General features: G+C 41.9%; 1 protein-coding gene across 1 annotated transcript in view; it reads left to right on the forward strand.

Annotated features, from left to right (window-relative positions):
* The window catches only part of GYS2 (glycogen synthase 2), a 52,202-nt gene continuing 33,855 nt past the window's right edge, over nt 832–19,178 (forward strand). Inside the window, 4 exon segments of the mRNA NM_001195511.1 lie at nt 832–1,206; nt 11,910–12,091; nt 15,898–16,089; nt 18,021–18,203. Of these exon segments, the coding sequence (NP_001182440.1) occupies nt 1,089–1,206; nt 11,910–12,091; nt 15,898–16,089; nt 18,021–18,203 (675 nt within the window). The 5' untranslated portion in view covers nt 832–1,088.

Below are 19,178 nucleotides of genomic sequence, written 5' to 3' on the forward strand. Positions count from 1 at the left end.
AGTCAATTCTTTGTTTTGTTTTGTTTTGTTTTGCTTTTTAGAGCTGAATCTGCAGCGTATGGATGTTCCCAGACTAGAGGTCAAATCGGAGCTACAGCTGCCGGCCTACACCACAGCCTCAGCAACTCGGGATCCAAGCCGCATCTGCAAACTACACCACAGTTCACAGCCACGCAGGATCCCCGACCCACCAAGTGGGGCCAGGGATCGAACTGTCATCCTCATGAGTCCTGGTCAGGTTTGTTAACCGCTGAGTCATGAAGGGAACTCCTGTCTCACTCAATTCTATGTGTAACCTAAAATGGTCTGCACATAGAGAACAGACTAGTGGTCTCCAAGAGGGAAAGGCTAGGGAAGGGATAGACTGGGACTCTGGGATTAGCAGATGCGAACTACTCTATATAGACTGTATAAGTAGCAAGGTCATACTGGATAGCAGAGAGAACTACGTTCAGTATCTTGTGATAAATTATAATGGAAAATAATATGAAAATGAGTGTATATTTATATCTAGCTGGCTAGCTGAATTTGCTGGACAGCAAAAATTAACATATTGTAAATCAACTATACTTCAATAAAATAAAATTTTAAAATATAAAAAATAAAAAAAATAAAATGGAATCATCTGCAAGCTTTATAAGGGGAATTGCTACTCTTGGGTCACTTTGGAAGTGATGAAATCAGCACTGGTGACTGTGTGGGTCTAGGATTTTGGTCAAGAGGACAAGGGCTAAAGGTCTGGACTCACGTCATGATCAGCCTCTGAGGATTCCATTCTCCTCATGGGTGCTTACCTAAGCCCCAAAACCGGGGGGTTTTTACTTGTGACTGTTCTGGGCTGTTTGGGTAGATATTGATTGGAGATCGTGTCCTCACTGGACCTTCCCAGAAAGACTGTATAAGGAACAGAGAATTCCACCTTCAATTGGGAATTCTGTGGGAAGCCCAGCGGATTTCTTTCTGCTGGTTTATTCCTCTGAGAAGCTACCAAAGCTTGTGATCTACCAGCTCTGAATCCCTGCATCAAGTGCACCTAGGATTGCAGTTCCTTGAAAGAGGGCTTCCAGCGTCAGAGAACTGAAGGAAGAATGCTTCGAGGCCGGTCCCTATCGGTGACATCCTTGGGTGGGCTGCCTCGGTGGGAAGCTGAGCTTCCTGTGGAAGATTTACTGCTCTTTGAAGTGTCTTGGGAAGTGACCAATAAAGGTTAGTACGGCACCCTGAGGAGACTAGTTGCCAGACTGCCGGAGAATGTACATAGATTGGGATTTCACATTCTCTAGAGAGAATGAATTGCCAGCGAATAAGGAAAATGTTCAAACTGAATATGTTTAGATTACATTTAACCTTGTACATTTCAACAGGCAATGAAAACTTAGACGTGTGTATGTGTTGCAGGAAAAGTTGAAAATATGAGTCGTTGCCAGGGAATGTGCATTTAAAAAAATTTTGAAATTCGTATTACGACAAAACAATAATACACAGTTAATTTTTCTTTTTTTGGTTTTATGATTTTTCTCAGCACAGTTTTGTACTATATTTTAGGAAGAACGGTATTTTATCAGGACCGAGTAGAAACTTTAACTCCATATGCTGCTAGTCAGTATACAAATTATTAGACATTTATAATAATTCAAGGTTAACATGGAATTAAAGTTTTAACTCAGAAGCAACTCAGAAGCTTCTATTTAAGAAGAATGCCTGGGAGTTCCCGTCGTGGTGCAGTGGTTAACAAATCCGACTAGGAACCACGAGGTTGCGGGTTCGATCCCTGCCCTTGCTCAGTGGGTTAATGATCTGGCGTTGCCGTGAGCTGTGGTGTAGGTTGCAGACACGGCTCGGATCCTGCGTTGCTGTGGCTCTGGTGTAGGCCGGCAGCTACAGCTCGGATTCAACCCCTAGCCTGGGAACCTCCATATGCCTTGGGAGTGGCCCAAGAAATGGCAAAATGACAAAAAACAAAAAAAGAAGAAGAAGAAGAAGAATGCCTGGAATTTTTCTTTAATACTATATATACAGAGAAATTATAAAATAAGAAAAGAAATCAATTTTTAAAAATTTTTAATTTTATTTTAATTTGTTTTGCTTTTTAGAGCGGCACCCATAGCATATGGAGGTTCCCAGGCTAAAGGTCCAATTGCAGCTATAGCTGCTGTCCTACACCACAGCCACAGCAACACAGGATCTCAGCCATGTCTGCAACCTACACCACAGCTCACAGCAATGCCAGATCCTTAACCCACTGAGTGAGGCCAGAGATTGAATCTGCAACCTCACGGTTCCTAGTTGGATTTGTTTCCCATGCGCCACGACAGGAACTCCTGAAAAGAAATCAAATTGACAAAATTTAAATAATTCCTCAATAAGGTATGATCTCATTTGTATTGGATTGGAGAAGGCAAAGTAGAGAACTCTGACTTAAATGATTTTTATGGTGAAAATATCAGAAAAATTATTTAAAAAAATTCCTTGTGTATTAATATTGTCTAGCTGAAAAGTGTCAGGGTTGTTAACACTAATATTAAAGGAATATTGGTAAAGAAAAGTAACAGTTCTGAAGGCTGAGTTTTTCAAGGTCATAAAGAACCAGGCCAAATGATTGATGGGGGAAAGGAATTTAAAGGATGGAATTGATAACTTGTAATGTGATATATTACATGTTCATTAAAAATAATTTTATGACATGTTTATTTCAGAAACTTAAAGGTTCTGAAATAAACATGAATGTAATACAGTACTTCTTCCTTTTGGCTAATCAGAGCCAGCAAAACCTCAAAATCAGAGAAATTATATTTAGCATCTGTTCTGATTTTTTGCCTTACACTCAGTGTTCAAATCTTTCATGTTATGCATTCATAACATTATAAAATAAAAATTAAATATCAATTGTTTCTACACAGAAATGCACAGAATGAATGTAAGAGAACAAAGCACATTCTTCCTCTTTGTGGTTTAGTGAGGAAGAAGCAAAGAGGACAGAAATTTTAATATGGAAAAGTGAAGTATTTTACTACAAGTAGCTCTTCCTAATGTTCTTTTTCCAGTCACAAGGTTTTTAAATATGCCCAAAGCACCTGGGAACAGAACCATCTGTACTAGACACAGATCCCAGGCTGTGCCTTGAAAGATAAGTTCTCTCTACAGAGTAGGAAGGAACTCAAGGATATGCTTTTGGTGGAAAAAATTGGGGGGCGGGGGGGACCTCTTGCTCCAGGAATCAGTTCAGAAGACTGAACTGGGTAGAACTTCTTTCCTTCCTTCCTTTTCTCTCCATTTAGCAAATGTTAATGGAGCATTGTTTCCTGGTTCTGGGTGAAACTATTTATCCCATGCATCTTATATTCTGATGACATATGGGCTGCTCTCAGGGCCTAGAACAGTGCCTTTGCCTAGAAAATTCTCCATGGATTTTTAAATTTCTCATGAAGGCAGGAATACATTTATTTTTCAACTTCTAAGCTGCCTTTGATACTTATTTTCTTTTATTTTCTGTGCATGAGGAAGGGAATTTTCTTGTCAAGAGGAGACCCACAAGCTATTAACCCAAGTAGATATCATCTCCAGGGTATCGTTAACATTTATTACAGTCTGATTTTAAAGACTTTTTTTTTTTTTAAGGGCTGCACTCATGGAATATGGAAGTTCCCAGGCTAGGGGTCGAATCAGAGCTGCAGCTGCCAGCCTATGCTACAGCCACAGCAACATGGGATCTGAGCCAGTTCTGTGATCTACATCATAACTCACTGTTACACCAGATCCTTAACCCACTAAGAAAGACCAGGGATTGAACCCGAATTTTCAGAGAGACACCATTGGGTTCTTACCCAGCTGAGCCACAATGGGAACTCCCTAAAGATATACATATATATATATTTTTTTATTTGGCCGCACCCACAGGCGTATGGATATTCCCAGACTAGGGGTTGAATTGGAGCTGCAGCCGCTGACCTACACCACAGCCACAACAACTCTGGATTGGAGCCATGTCTGTGACCTACACCACAGCTCACAGCAACGATGGATCCTTAACCCACTGAGCGAGGCCAGGGGTTGAACCTGCATCCTCATGGATGCTAGTCAAATTCGTTTCCACTGAGCCACAATGGGAACTCCTAAAGACATTTTTATATAAATAGACAATTTTTGTGTTCATCCCTGACAAGACATTAACACTATAATTTCTTTGAAAATTGTACTTTGAACTTTTACTTCCCTGCAGCTCATAGCTGAGAAAGAAGGGATCTTAGCGATTATGAATCCAGCTCCTCCACTTCAGAGATGAAAAGGATGCCTGTAGGACATTAATGATCAAGCAAATGGCAGGATCAGGACTAACATCTAGGTCTCCTCTAAGTCCACTTCTCCTTTTTATTAGCACACAGAATTAAAAATCAAAAACTCCAGTGTCTGAGGAAATGTCTTATGGGTGAAAGGGCACAGGACTTGCAGTCAAAAACTGAGGGCTTTCTGAGACTTAGAAAAAAAAAATCCCTTAAATTATCTGAATATATTCCTTCATGATGAAAGGAATATAATAATCTCTAGCCATCTTATGATACTTTGTGGCAAACAAGAAAACATGTATATTCTCCAAGAAAACAAAAGATTTCTTAGAGAGGGAAAAAAAAAATCCTCTTTGCCAGAATTTTGCTCACAAGGGAGGAAAATGTATAAAGTACAGCAAATGAGAGAGTCATAGTTCAATTAGTGGCTGTTAGGGAGTTTGCTGGTGGCGCAGTGGGTGAAGGATCCATCATTGTCACTTCTGTGGCTCAGGTCACTTCTGTGACATCAGTTTAACCCACAGCCCAGGAACTTCTGATGCCTTGGGTGCAGCTTAAAAAAATATATTGGGTAGTCTCAGACCTCAAAATAACCTTTTCTACTTGTTCACATTAACCTTGAAATGTATTGCTCTTGTTCATTCACCCATTTATTATTCAACAAAGATTCATGAAGTGTCTGTTGGGTATCAGACACTAGGAAATAAGGGGCATCGAGTTTAACAATACAGAATTAACCTCCAATCTTCCAGAATTTATGAACTTGCAGAAAGACAGACATTGAACATGCAATTATAGTCAAATGTAATGAGTGTAAGAACAGGAGAACACACACATATATATACATATTTATATATCCTAAAAAGCACTATATATATACATACATACATGTATACGTGAACACTGCTGAAATTTAGTTGCCAAATGGATACTTCCCACTGAAAATTGACTATGAACAATTTGTTTTAGCCCTAAGCCAGTGCTGGCTAAAAAAAAATTGCACGACCTAAAAGTTGAGAATTATGTTTTATTTGGTGGAATTACTGAGGACTCTAGCCCAGGATACAGCCTGAGAGCTTTCAAGGACTGTTCCAGAGAGGTAAGGGAAGAGCCAAGATACAGAGGAGTTTTTGCTGAAAAAAAGAGCCATGCAGTTGAATATCAAAAGTTTACTAGTGCAGTTCCCCGATGGTCTAGCGGTTAAGGACTTGGCGTTGTCCCTGCTGTAGCTTGGGTTACAGCTGTGGCTCAGGTTCAATCCCTGGCTGGAGAACTTCCATCTGTGAGGGTGGTTTACTGCTAATCACAAAAACAGACATCTCAAGTTATTGATTTTAGTGCTCTTATATCTATGGAAAATGTGAGAGTGTGGGGGTTTTTTGTTTTTTGTTTTTTTTGCCTTTTAGGTCCGAACCTATAGAACTTGGAAGTTCCCAGGCTGGGGTTGAATCAGAGCTACAACTGCTGGCTCACACCAGAGCCACAGCAACATGGATCTGAGCCTTGTCTTCCACCTATACCACAGCTCACGGCAACACTGGATCCTTAACCCACTGAGCAAGGCCAGGGATTAAACCCGAGCCCTCAAGGATACTAGTCCAATTAGTTACAGCTGAGCCACAATGGGAACTACCAAGTCTGGGCTTATTGAAATCATTCCTTTGATATGCACCTTAACTATTTAGAGCCAATATCCTGTTTTTTTCCATCCTGAATTCACCTCAGGATGCATGATCAGGGCAGCTGCAGTGGCTGATGGCTTTATGGCTGCAACATTCTTTGTTTACTGGGATGGCAGGTGACTTGCTTTGTCCACATCTGCATATTGCCAGATATAATAGTGCTACCTGTTCCTTCCTGGACACCGTAGTTCTGGGTCCCATAGTATAAATGGCACAGGGAAAAACTCAAAATTCTAATCAAAATAGTGTGGTAGAAACCAAGTATGATGTCAGGTCCACTACTGGATCGAGGCAGTTCAAATTTGGGGATCTTGGGAGTTCCCATTGTAGTTCAGCAGAAAAGAACCTGACTGGCATCCATGAGGATGCAGGTTCTATCCCTGGCCTCACTCAGTGGGTTAAGGATCTTGTGTTGCCCTGAGCTGTTGTGTAGGTGGAAGATGTGGCTCTGATCTGGCTTTGCTGTGGCTATGGTGTGGGCCAGCAGCTACAGCTCTAATTCAACCCCTAGCCTGGGAACTTGCATTTGCCATGGGTGTGGCCCTAAAAAGACAAAAAAACCCAAAAAGTTGGGGATCTTGCTAAAAATGAACTTCAGGGAGTTTGTAAACATTCTAAAACAATATCTAAAAATTTCCGGCTCATTTGTGGCTGTGCTTTTTTGGAGACAAGGACTGAATGATCCCATCAGATTTCCAAAAGCCTCTATGATTGATGTAAGGATGATTGCTCTTAATTTCCCTAAACCCCTGGGTTCCTTTTTATTACCCCAGAAATGCTTAGAGCCAAAATTTTAAAAAGCTGTTTCCTCTAAGTATAGTTTTCCAAATGGCTTTTCTCTGGTACCACCCTCTCCAAGGCCTAAAGATACTTATCTTTTTTGTGATACTGCTCGTTTTCTCCCTCTGTTCCTCCCACCACTTCTTGTAAATATTCATCAGCATGTTTTTCCATAGAGTGACAATTGTCCTTTCATATCCATGGTTCCCCATTTGCAGATTCAACCAACTCTGGATCAAAAAAATAAAAAAAAAAAAAAATTCCAGAGAGTTCCAAAAAGCAAAACTTGAATCTGCGGTGCACCAGCAATTATTTACACAGCAATTACATTGAATTTACAACCGTTGACATAGCACTTATCTTGTGTTAGATATGATAAGTAATTTGGAGATGATTTAAAGTATCAGGAGGAGGTGCCTAGATTATATGCAAATACTATTCTGTTTTATATAAGGGACTTGAGCATCCTTGGATTTTGGTATCCACAGTGGTGACTGGGGAGTGGTATCCTGAAACCAACCTGTTGTGGACCTTGAGGGAAAAAGGTACAATTTTGCTACCTAAAGCTCGTGGGCTCTGGAGTCAGACGCTTGGATTGGAATCCCAACTCCATTATCTGTGTAATGTTGGACCCATCTCATAACCTCGCTGTGCCTCAGTTTCCCCCATCTGAAAATAAAAATAAGACTTCTTAGGAGTTCCCTTGTGGCACAGCTGGATAAGAATCCAGCATTGTCACAGCAGTGGCTTGGGTTGCTAGCTGGGCCCCATCCCTGGCTTGGGAATTTCCACATGCCGTGGGAGTGGCTAAAAAATAAATAGGAAATTCCACTCTGGTGCAGTGGGTTAAGAATCCAGCTGCAGAGGCTAGGGTTTTTGTGGAGGTGTGGATTCAATCCCTGGCCTGGTGTAGTGGGTTAAAGATCTAGGGTTGCCACAGCTGCCACTTGGATTCAATCTCTAGCCCAGGAACTTCCATATGCTGCAGGTGGGGCCATAAAAAAAAAAAAAATAATGATAAAATAAAATAGACTCCTTAAAAGATAACATTTCTGGGAGTTCCTGTTGTGGCTCCATCCCCGGCCTCATTCAGTGGGTTAAGGATCTGGCAGTGCCCTGAGCTGTGGTGTAGGTTGCAGATGCGGCTTGGATCCCACATTGCTGTGGCTGTGGGTAGGCCAGCAGCTATAGCTCTGATTCAACCCCTTGCCTGGGAACTTCCATATGCTACGGGTGTAACCCTAAAAAAACAAAAAAGAAAGAAAGAAAAATAAAAAAATAAGATTTCCTCTTGAGCTTGTAAAGGGTCGCATGACCCACCAGGATGAAGGTTTAGATCTGGATTATATAAACTGTCAATAATATGTCCTTTGATGTACAGTTTTCTGTCTCAAAAAACATGTGTAACTGTGCCTTGATTTCTAACCAGTGGAATGGTTCTCAGAGCTTTCTGAGATGCTCTTTCTGGGTTATAGCTTTCAAATTGGGCTCAAATAAAATTTTCCAATTCTTTCTTAAAAAAGAATAAAAATAAATACAATCATAGCATCTACCTTTAACAGCATGGTGAAAACTAAAAGAAATGCCAATTGTAAATCACTTAGAACAGTGACAGCATTTAATAACACGTAACTTATTATTATTTTTCATAAAATTTATTCATAAAAATGGTGACAGTAGATCATCCAGTTTCACACTGGCTTTCACTTTGAGCAATGGTATAGTTCTATTTTTATTTTTATTAAAAAAATTTTATTGGAGTTCCCATCGTGGCCCAGTGGTTAACGAATCCGACTAGGAACCATGAGGGTTCGGTTTCAATCCCTGCCCTTGCTCAGTGGGTTAAGGATCCAGTGTTGCCATGAGCTGTGGTGTAGGTCACAGACGCAGCTTGCACCCTGCGTTTCTGTGGCTTTGGCCTAGGCCTGTGTTCACAGCTCTGATTAGACCCCTAGCCTGGGAACCTCCATATGCCATGAGTGTGGCCCTAGAAAAGACAAAAAGACAACAACAACAACAAAAAAAAAAACTATTTTCTTTTTCAGCCACATCCATGGCATATGGAGGTTCCTGGGCCAGGAGGATTAAATCTGAATTGCAGCTGTGACCTACACCACAGCTGTGGCAATACTGGATCCTTAACCTGCTGCACCACAGTAGGAACACCAGTTCTTTTTTGGGGGGGCCACCCCATGGCAGATGGAGTTCCCAGGCCAGGGATCAAATCTGAGCCACAGTTGCAATCTATGCCACAGCTTCAGCATTGCTGGATCCTTTAGCCCACTGTGCCAGGCCAGGTATTGAACCTGAAACCTGGCACTGCAGAGATGCCACCAGTCCCATTGTGCCACAGCAGGAAATCCCACACAGTTCTATTTTTATTTTTTTTTTTTTTTTTTTTTTTTTTTTTTTTTTTTTTGTCTTTTTTTTTTTTTTTGTTGTTGTTGTTGCTATTTCTTGGGCCGCTCCCACGGCATATGGAGGTTCCCAGGCTAGGGGTCCAATCGGAGCTGTAGCCACCGGCCTACGCCAGAGGCACAGCAACGCGGGATCCGAGCCGCGTCTGCAGCCTACACCACAGCTCAAGGCAACGCCGGATCATTAACCCACTGAGCAAGGGCAGGGACCGAACCCGCAACCTCATGGTTCCTAGTCGGATTCGTTAACCACTGCGCCACGACGGGAACTCCCAGTTCTATTTTTAAATGCAAAAGCAAAAAGGGGAAGAAAAGACATGGATCAGGGTTACTACAATCACAGGCGACACTCTAATTAGAGGTTGGGGTTTCTTTGCCTGGGTTAGATATGCAGCAGCCTTGTCAAAGGCATCCTGAGCCACACCACACAAAACACAAAGTCTCTGTAAGAACCATGCTTGGCACGCTCATAGCTTCAAGATGAGCACAGATCCCCCACTTCCTTTTCATCCAGATTGCCGTGTCTGAGCCCCTCTTGTGTAACACGTCTGCATCTGCCATTGTGGATATAATCAGGGTGGGGTGTGCCTGTGGGCTTGCTCTGAGTGTGTCATCTCCCTCAGCCCTAGACTGCAGCTGCTGTGACTTGAACCACTGACCCAGCCACCTGCTAGGCACACAAACATTTGGGGACCATAATCACCAGTAGCATTTACTCTCTTTCCTACCAGATCTGCGGCTTTAGGAATGATATCTAACTGTGTAAGGACTGTCTCTGCTTCTGCAAATCTGTCTTAGGTCAGATTAGTAGCTATGCATTTTGGGATCATAGACTTTCAAATTCTCTAAATTTTAAGCGTTGAAAATTAGTTTCAGAAGGAGTTTCTGTTGTGGCTCAGTGGGCTAGGAACCCAACATAATGTCCGTGAGGATATAAGTTTGATTCCTGGCCTCACTCGGTGGGATAAGGATTAGGCGCTGCCTTAAGTTTTAGGGTAAGTTGCAGATGTGGTTCAGATCTGGTGTTGCTGTGGCTGCAGTTCCAATTATACCCCTAGCCAGGAGCTTCCATATGCTTCAGGTGTGTCTGTAAAAATAAAATAAATTTAAAAAAATAAATAAAATGAAGATTTTTCTCAGTTTTTTTTTGGCTGGTGTCCATATGCCATACTGCAATGGAATCCTGCTTTTATCAATACCAGCAGTGTCTCTAGATGAAAACTTGGGGTTTGGGCTACCTCATTGACATAGATGTTGTGATAGCTCATCACTTTTTTTTCTTACGAAAGGTCTGATACTTTGCCCTCACACTAGACAACTCCCACGTTGTTTTGGGAAAATATAGATCAATAAAATACAAAGTACATGTTTGAATATGAAGAGTAAGTCCAAATTGAATGATCGACACTGTGTTAAAACAATAATTCATTTAAAAATATGAGTTGGTAGGCCCTGGGTTTATATTCCAAATTTGAAAATCAGAATGACCCTTTGCCCAGGCTGTCACATTCACCTTTAATTAGCATGCTGAGAGGGCAGTTTGGGGCAAAGGAAACAAATAGAGTGAAAACTGAGAAATAGTAGTTGGCATATAAATCTGTGGAGGCCAGAGAGGGCTGGTTACAATTTTTCACCACTATAATTCTTTAATGAATATCCTTATACATATATCTTCTTATTTTTCCCCCAGGACAATTTTCTAGATGTAGGCATATTGAATATAAGAGTATGCATATTTTCCAAGAGTATAGATTTTTTTGGCTTTGTGTTTTGAGTGGTAGCACTGATGCCAGAAAGATAAAATGATATATATATAAAAACTTGTGGAGTTCCCTTTGTGGTTCAGCAAGTTAAGAACCCGACATAGTGTCCATGAGGATGAGGCCTCACTCAGTGGGTTAAGGATCTGGTGTTGCCACGAGCTGCTGTGTATTTCACAAATGCAGCTCAGATCTGGAGTCGCTTGGCTGTGACATAGGCCGGTAGCTGCAGTTCTGATTCAACACCTAGCCAGGGAATTTCCATATGCTGCAGGTGCAGCGCTAAAAAGATAAACAAAACAAAACAAACTCTTGTATTTGTATCATTGGATTTGACAAGAGGGTTGGGCTAAGTACTCCAACCAAATCTGCCCCAACCAAATCTGTCAGCTTCCTCCTCTTGTCAAAAGATACTTGCTTGGTATGTAGAAGGGAACTAGCTCTTTGTATCCTGAGAGATTTGCTCATAATTTGAGCAGCAGCTGTTCCCTGGACATAATTTAAATCCCTGGACCACTGGAGGAGAAGGGGTGAATGGTAACTACTGCTACTAAGGGCATGTGTCATGATAATTGCATTGGTCCCAACTCTGATACTTCCATGTGGATATAGCCACAAGCCAAATGCTGCTTTATTCGAATTGTCTCTTCAGGTTTCCTTGAAATAGTAGTACTTCTCTGTTGCTGTCAACATACTGCTCTCTGACGAGCACCCAGCAGGGTTTTAAGACATGCCCACCACTGAACCAAATGCTAACATTTCGATAGTATTCCTTAAAAGCTCTCTTTTTAAATAAAGCCTTGGGCTTGATGGAGCCCAAATACTAACTTAAAAATGAGGAACAACGTAATATTGTATATCAACTGTACTTCAATTAAAAAAAATGTCTTAAGTAACATAGAAAGAAAAAAGGACTCATTTCCATCCCTTCTTTCCTTAAAACGAATTACTAACACAAAGGATAAAGGGATCTTTTCTTTTTAACAGTTGGCGGCATCTATACTGTGATCCAGACAAAGGCCAAAACGACAGCAGATGAATGGGGAGAGAATTATTTTCTGATTGGTCCATATTTTGAGCATAATATGAAGACTCAGGTGGAACAGTGTGAACCTGTCAATGACGCTGTTAGCAAAGCTGTGGACACGATGAATAAACACGGCTGCCAGGTAAAGGGTACTGTCTGCTACTTCATTCAGCAAGTCTTAGTAAACTGTTGTGGGAGAGCACCACAATTTACATGAACTCACAAGAAAGGACCACTCATCTGCTTAGGGAAAAGAACTCAGTTTATGAGAAAGATGGTGAACTTGATTTTAAATAGGTTACATTTGTGAGTCCCTGCTGTGGCACAGTGGGTTAAGAATCCCACTGCTGTGGCGCAGTGGGTTAAGAATCCCACTGCAGTGGCTTGGGTCACTACAGAAGCAAGGGTTCACTCCACAGCCAGTTGCAGTGGGTTAAAAGATCTGGCCACTTGGATTCAATCCCTGGCCTGGAGAATTTTCATATGCTATGGGTGTGGCCATAAAAGTAAATACATACATAAATAACTAGGTTTCATTTGAGGTGTCTTGTGAAAACCATAGTATTATTCTATCCAGCAGTATGTAGGTTTGGAACTTGGCAGAGGGTATAGGATAGAGATGTTTGCAAGGAAGTTGTTCATGTTTCACTTGTAGTTGGCATTACAGGTGTTGGTAACATTATTCAATGGAAGACTATAAACTGAAAGTAAAAGTTTTGAGCCTAACCTTCGCCAATGTCAACATGCTAGGGCATCTACACTAAAGAAGCCAGAAATTGCAAAAGTAGAAGTACAGCTAATGATTAGAACCAAGGAGGTACAAATCCTAATCCTCAGAATCTATGAATTACGTTGCCTTATAAAGCAGAAGGACTTGGTAGATGTGGACATTTGTGGAAGGTTCTTCAGATGGGGAGATTGCCCTGGATCATATGGGTGGGCCCAATGTAATCACAAGGGGCCTTATAAGAGGGAGGCAGTAGAAATAGAATCAGAGAGGAGATGTGACCATGGAAGAGGAAACTGGAGTAATGAGAACTTCGAGATGAAGGAAAAAAAGAAAAGGCCACCAGCTAAGAAATGCAGGTGGCTCTAGAAGCTGGGAAAGGCTAGGAAACAGATTTCTCTCTAGAGACCCCAGATGGAATGCAATCCCACCCACAAGTTGATTTTAACCCATCAGACCCTTTTCAGACCACTGACCTCCAAATCCACAAGGCAACAAATTCGTGTTGTTTTAAGCTACTAGGTTTGCAGTGATTTGTTGCCGTCATAACAGGAATGGAGATGTCCAGATGAGGAAGCAGAGTTTCAAGTCTAAAGAAAGGAACAGGGTCAGTTGGGTTAACAATATTCAGGTCATTCACTATCACCTTCAGCTTCAGAAGAGAAAGGGTGTTTAAATAAGACTGGAGTAGCTTGAGGAACCAGTGAGTGGAGAGAAAATGGACACAGAAGTGTGACTATGAGATGTTTCTATGAAGCAGAAAAGTAACTAAGTCATTTCAGAGTGACATGGTTTTGAGAATTGGTGTTTTCTTAAATATGAGTGAGCTTATTTATATACCAAAAGGAAATACCTAGCAGACAGAAGTTGAAAGTTGAGAAGGAGTGAAGAGACTAATCTCACTGAGAGTGGGAGAGGGAAGACAACCAAAGCACAATTGAAAAGCTCCTTCTTCCCTCCTTTTGCACAAACAGGAAACAAAGGATGAATGCAAACAGAGATGAGTTGGTGAAGAATTCAAAATGGTCTCACTCAGTGTTTTTGCTGATCTTAAGAGCAAAAGGTCATCATCTGAGTGTTAGGAGACAAGTGTGTTAAAATAAGAATGTGATGAGAAAAGTTCTGAAAAAGTGTTCAAGGAATAAGAAAAAGAATTTCTGGATATATTTAAGGTACAGTCATGACTTTTTAATGGCACATATATACATGACTGTGACTTTCTCCAGCAGCCCTCAACAGCCTGAGTCAAAGTACAGGAAGTTAAATAGTTGGAGCTTCAGTGTTGTTTAATTTTAGTGTCTCTGCAATGGGGCAAGATGACAACTTCGTAAATCACTGCAAATGCTTTTTGGAAGTGGCAGAAGCTAAGAGCCTCTCTCATTGGGTATCCAGTCCTCTTTGGTAAATGGAATGCCTCTACATTGCTTACATGGACCTCACCTGGATTCCATTCAAGGATGAATCTTACAGAGCTTGAAAGTCCATTTGATCATCATTTTTTGCATGGGACTCGGGAATATATGGTGATGTCTTTCTCCCACCCATGCCTTGGCCAAGACCCTCATTATGCGTCATTTGCTTCCATTGTAATTTGGTATTTACCACAGCACTCTTTCTTTTTCCAATTGAGTTTTCCTGAACCCAAAACAACACTTCGATTGTTTTTAATTTGGGACAAACATTGATTTAGGCTTTCATTTAACTAATAGCTACTGTTTGCCTAATATGTGACTTATGATGCAGTGAGGTAAGGGCACAGAGAAGTGTTAAGACTACAGAGAAGGTTAGCGAGCCTGTCTTAACCTCCAGTGCATTCTTGACTGTGATAGGCAAACATCTTTATATCAGAAATCTATTTACAATCTTGAGACCAGTCAATTCCACGATGACTTTTAGCTCCCTCTTATTTCACAAGAGCTTCAAAGGCAAGTCAGTTTAATGTCTAACTTATTTCATCCCAATAGTGCAACATGCATCCTTTTCCATTATCCTAATTGTCTACACTCCACTCACTGTGATATGTTTTCATGGTGTCCTCTGGAATCTCAAGTTCTCATTTATTTATTTATTTGTCTTTTTATTTATTTTTAATTAATTAATTTATTTATTTTGCCTTTTGGACCACACCCGAGGCATTTGGAGGTTCCCAGGCCAGGGGTCCAACTGGAGCTGCAGCTGCAGGCCTACGCCATAGCTATAGCAACTCAGGATCTGAGCCACATCTGCGAACTATGCTGCAGCTCACAGCAATGCTGGATCTTTAACCCACTGAGCAGGCCAGGGATAGAACCCAAGTCGGGGTTCGTTACCACTAAGCCATGATGGGAACTCCCTACTATTCCCTTTTATATTGTGGTGAAGTGAGTTAAGGATCTGGTGTTGTCATTGCTGTGGCTGAAGTTACCACTGTGGCTCAGGTGAGACCCCTTGCCCAGGAACTTCCGGATGCCACGAACACAATCAAAAAGAGAAAAAAAAGACAAGACAAAAGAATGAATAAATTACTGTAGAAAAATAGAGAACAAAAGGGAAGTTAAAGCTTGGATGTACACCTGACTGTATTATTACAACCGGAAAAAAAAAAAATTGAGATAGCTACTGCCTTAAAATGTGCACAAGTTAAAACATTTAGATATAAAAGTCAATTTGAAGAATGTAGAAGCATTAGACTGAGCTACTAGTTAAGACCTCTGGTAGCAACCATATTGGGAAACACTTAGTGTCACTTTTTTTTTTTTTTTTTTAATGGGAGGAATCAGAGAAATCATACACATTTTTTTAGAGAAACGACTTTGTGGCAGGAAATATCATTAAGTCCCACTGCATAAAGGAAAACAAGTGATACCACAGACATAGCCAACTCCAAGTTGTTAAAGATACAGAACAGTTCATCTTAAAACTCTGTCATAAAAACATGAACCATAATATTAAATTCGAAAACTATAAGCTCAAGGTCACAGGAGGGCAATGAGGGACAGAAGAAAGGAGATTACATGATCTATATACTTCATTTTTAAGTGACCACATTTAATGAAGTGCAACTAGATGATCTAGATGAATGGTTGCGAGCCCATTTCCTCTTCAGGCTCAAACATCAGATGCTTTGTGTTACCACTGCTGTTGAGCTCCAAATAACAGTTTATAGTTTCTAAGCACAAATATATTTTCCTCCCTTGCGTTGCCTAGTATTTCTGCATGGCTGTGTGTTCTTTATACGACAGGTGCACTTTGGAAGATGGCTGATAGAAGGGAGTCCTTATGTGGTGCTCTTTGACATAGGCTACTCAGCTTGGAACCTGGACAAGTGGAAAGGTGACCTCTGGGAAGCATGCAATGTCGGCATTCCTTATCATGACCAAGAAGCCAATGATATGCTGATATTTGGATCCTTAACTGCCTGGTTCTTAAAAGAGGTACAGTTTACTGTATAGTTGACAATGGAGAAGAAGAACAGCTGTTCTCTGTGCCCAGCAATAATCTTCTGATTTTTAGATTAAGCGACTTTCGAGATGATGCCATTATTCATTGTCTTAAACGTCTCAAAGGAATCTGAGGAAATGTGCAGCCCTCCTGGAACTAAATGCCAGCCTTTGGAACAGGGCAGTAATAATGTTTCTTAATATTTACATCATGCCAGGTTTAATGAGAACGATGTGGATATCATAATTATGTTGCCTGGTACCTAGATAGTATTCAATATATATGCAAAAAAATAGTATATGCCATGCACTATTGACATGAATTCTAGAATCAGAAGAATGAAAAATGGCTTGAAATATTTGGTATTGTTCATGCATGAGGGCTTGTGGGACTGCAGTGGCTTTTAGATTTTTCCATCATTTGCTAAAGGCTGAAGTGATCTAAGCAGTTGGTAAGGAGTCCATAGTGGTGAAATACTTCTTGGATGTTAAAAAAATAAGAGCATTAGAAATCAGTCATTGTGTGGAGTTTCCATTGTGGCTCAGCAGTAATGAACCCAACTAGTATCCATGAGGTTGCAGGTTCAATCCCTGGCTCAGCGGGTTAAATGATCTGGCGTTGCTGTGAACTGCGGCGTAGGTTGCAGATATGGCTCAGATCCTTAGTTGCTGTGGCTGTGGCATAGGCTGGTAGCTACAGCTCTGATTTGACCCCTAGCCTGGGAACTGCCTTATGCTGCAGGTGTGGCCCTAAAAAAAACCCAGTCTTTGTTCTAACACAACATTGTACATCGAGTATACCCCATTAAAATTTCATCAAAAAAAAAAAAAAAAAAAAGGAAAAGAAATCAGTCCTTGTTAAATGAGCTAAGCCCGCACTCAATAATCCCCCCTCCCCCACCGCAGGGCTGCTTCCTGAGGCATGTGGAGGTTCCCAGGCTAGGGGTCTAATGGGAGCTGTAGCCACCCGCCTACGCCAGAGCCACAGCAGCACCATATCCGAGCCGCATTTGCCACCTACACGCAGCTCACAGCAATGCCGGATCCTTAACCCACTGAGCAAGGCCAGGGATGGAACAGCAGCCTCATGGTTCCTAGTCAGATTCGTTAACCACTGTGCCACGACGGGACCTCCCTGCACTCAATAATTATGCCTAACTTAAAAACCGGAGAATGAAGAGCATCCCTAGCAAACTGGGGTGTGGTCTGGGGACAAATCACAGAACTGTGTCTTGGGCAAGCGTCTTCTTGACCGGTATGACTTCTGATAAAGGACTGCCTCCAAGGGAAGGTCAGTTGAAGGGGCCGTGCTGTTGCTTTGTCTTGGTGACAGAATTGGAAAAGAGTCCGGGTCCTAACCAGATCTGGCCTAATGACAGAAAGGCAGTCTTGTTATCATTGCGTTCTGAAACCACCTCTTCCTCTGCTGTGTCCCTGAGCCAATGCCCCCAGGACTGAGGCCAGCTTCTGCGAGCATGAGCGCATGCCTGCGCGTTTCTGAGGCCATCCTTTCTGTTACAGGAAATTAGAGGGAAGAGACGCGGAAAAGTGACAGCCCCAATTTTCTCTAAAAGAGGCAGTTCCAGAAACAGATTTTCTTTGATTCGAAAGGGAAAGACATTGAAAAGGATCCAAGGCTGCTGGGCAAGCCTCGTTTCTGCTGTCGCCTCTTTGCTCCCGCTGATCTATGCAATGGTTAAGAGCTGCGAGGAATTTTTTGAAGTACCTTAAAGTACAAAGGTCTTAGCCTAAGTCTGAGGTTCTCAAAGAATGTTTTGCCTGCATACTTGTATGAAATGCACATTCTTCCCCTAGCTCAGAACTTTTTAATTATATGGGATGGGACTCAGACATTAGTGCTTACCAAGCCTTCCAGGTGATTCTGATGCATGCTAACTATTCTAAAAGCTTCTCTTTTGATGTAGGTGACAGATCATGCAGACGGGAAACACGTCATTGCCCAATTTCATGAATGGCAGGCAGGGACTGGACTGATCCTTTCTCGAGCCCGGAAACTTCCGATCGCTACGGTATTTACCACCCACGCCACGCTGCTTGGGAGGTATCTCTGTGCGGCAAACATAGATTTCTACAACCATCTCGATAAGGTAATTAGTCCCTCCACCTTCTCCCCTCTTTGAAGCTGAAGGATGGGAAGTATTGATCTTCAACTTTCATCTTCCATCCAGGGGTAGAGATGACCTTTTAACTAATCAATACTCATGACCAAGCCTCCCCCGAGGTGACGGAGAACTCAGAGCATTTAACTTTTCAGAGTGCAGCAGAGTGTAGCAGTGAAAGGCCAGACATCTGTCCACTTTGGAGCAACAGATCCAAGACCCAAAGGGGCGTGGTGAGAGTAAAACACTGAGGACTGAGGTGGGGCTGTTGTTTTCCCTGGGGTCATGCTTGGAAATGCTGCGAGGTCCCTGGATCCGCATGCAGGTACAGGACAGGGATTCTAGGCATTATGTACTGTTGAAACCGTGCACCCCAGACTGGGACTCGAACCTGGGTGCCAGGACTCTAACCCAGCCAAGACTTGGACTGGGACTTGAACCCATGGGCTGGGACTCAAACCTGGCCAAAACCCAGATTGCTTTTTTAAAATTAGAATCACACACCTGGGAAGTTCCCCTTATGGCTTTGAGATAACTAACCAGAATAATATCCACGAGGAGGTGGGTTTGATCCCCAGGCCGAATCATTGGGTTAAGGATCCCGCATTGCCATGAGCTGTGGTGTAGGTCACAGTCGCTGCTTGGGTTCTGAGTTGCTGTAGCTGTGGTATAGGCTGGCAGCTGCAGCTCTGATTCAACCACTAGCCCAGGTACTTCCATATGCCACGGGGGTGGACCTGGCATAGCAATCACACACCTGGTCCCAAGACTTACTGAAGTTCAGGTTGTTTATGCCTAAAAAGACAAAAAAAAAAAAAAAAGAGTACATTTTCATCTCATCTTGTCAGATATCTATCTATCTATCTGTCTATATCAAGCATTTGAGTACCAAAAAGTCAGGAGTTTTCCAGCTTTAGTGTCTATATTGCCAGCCAAGTCAATTTAGCATTTTAAGGTTCTGTT

This window comes from Sus scrofa, chromosome 5, assembly GCF_000003025.6.
Source record: "Sus scrofa isolate TJ Tabasco breed Duroc chromosome 5, Sscrofa11.1, whole genome shotgun sequence".
Classification (NCBI taxonomy): Eukaryota; Metazoa; Chordata; class Mammalia; order Artiodactyla; family Suidae; genus Sus; species Sus scrofa.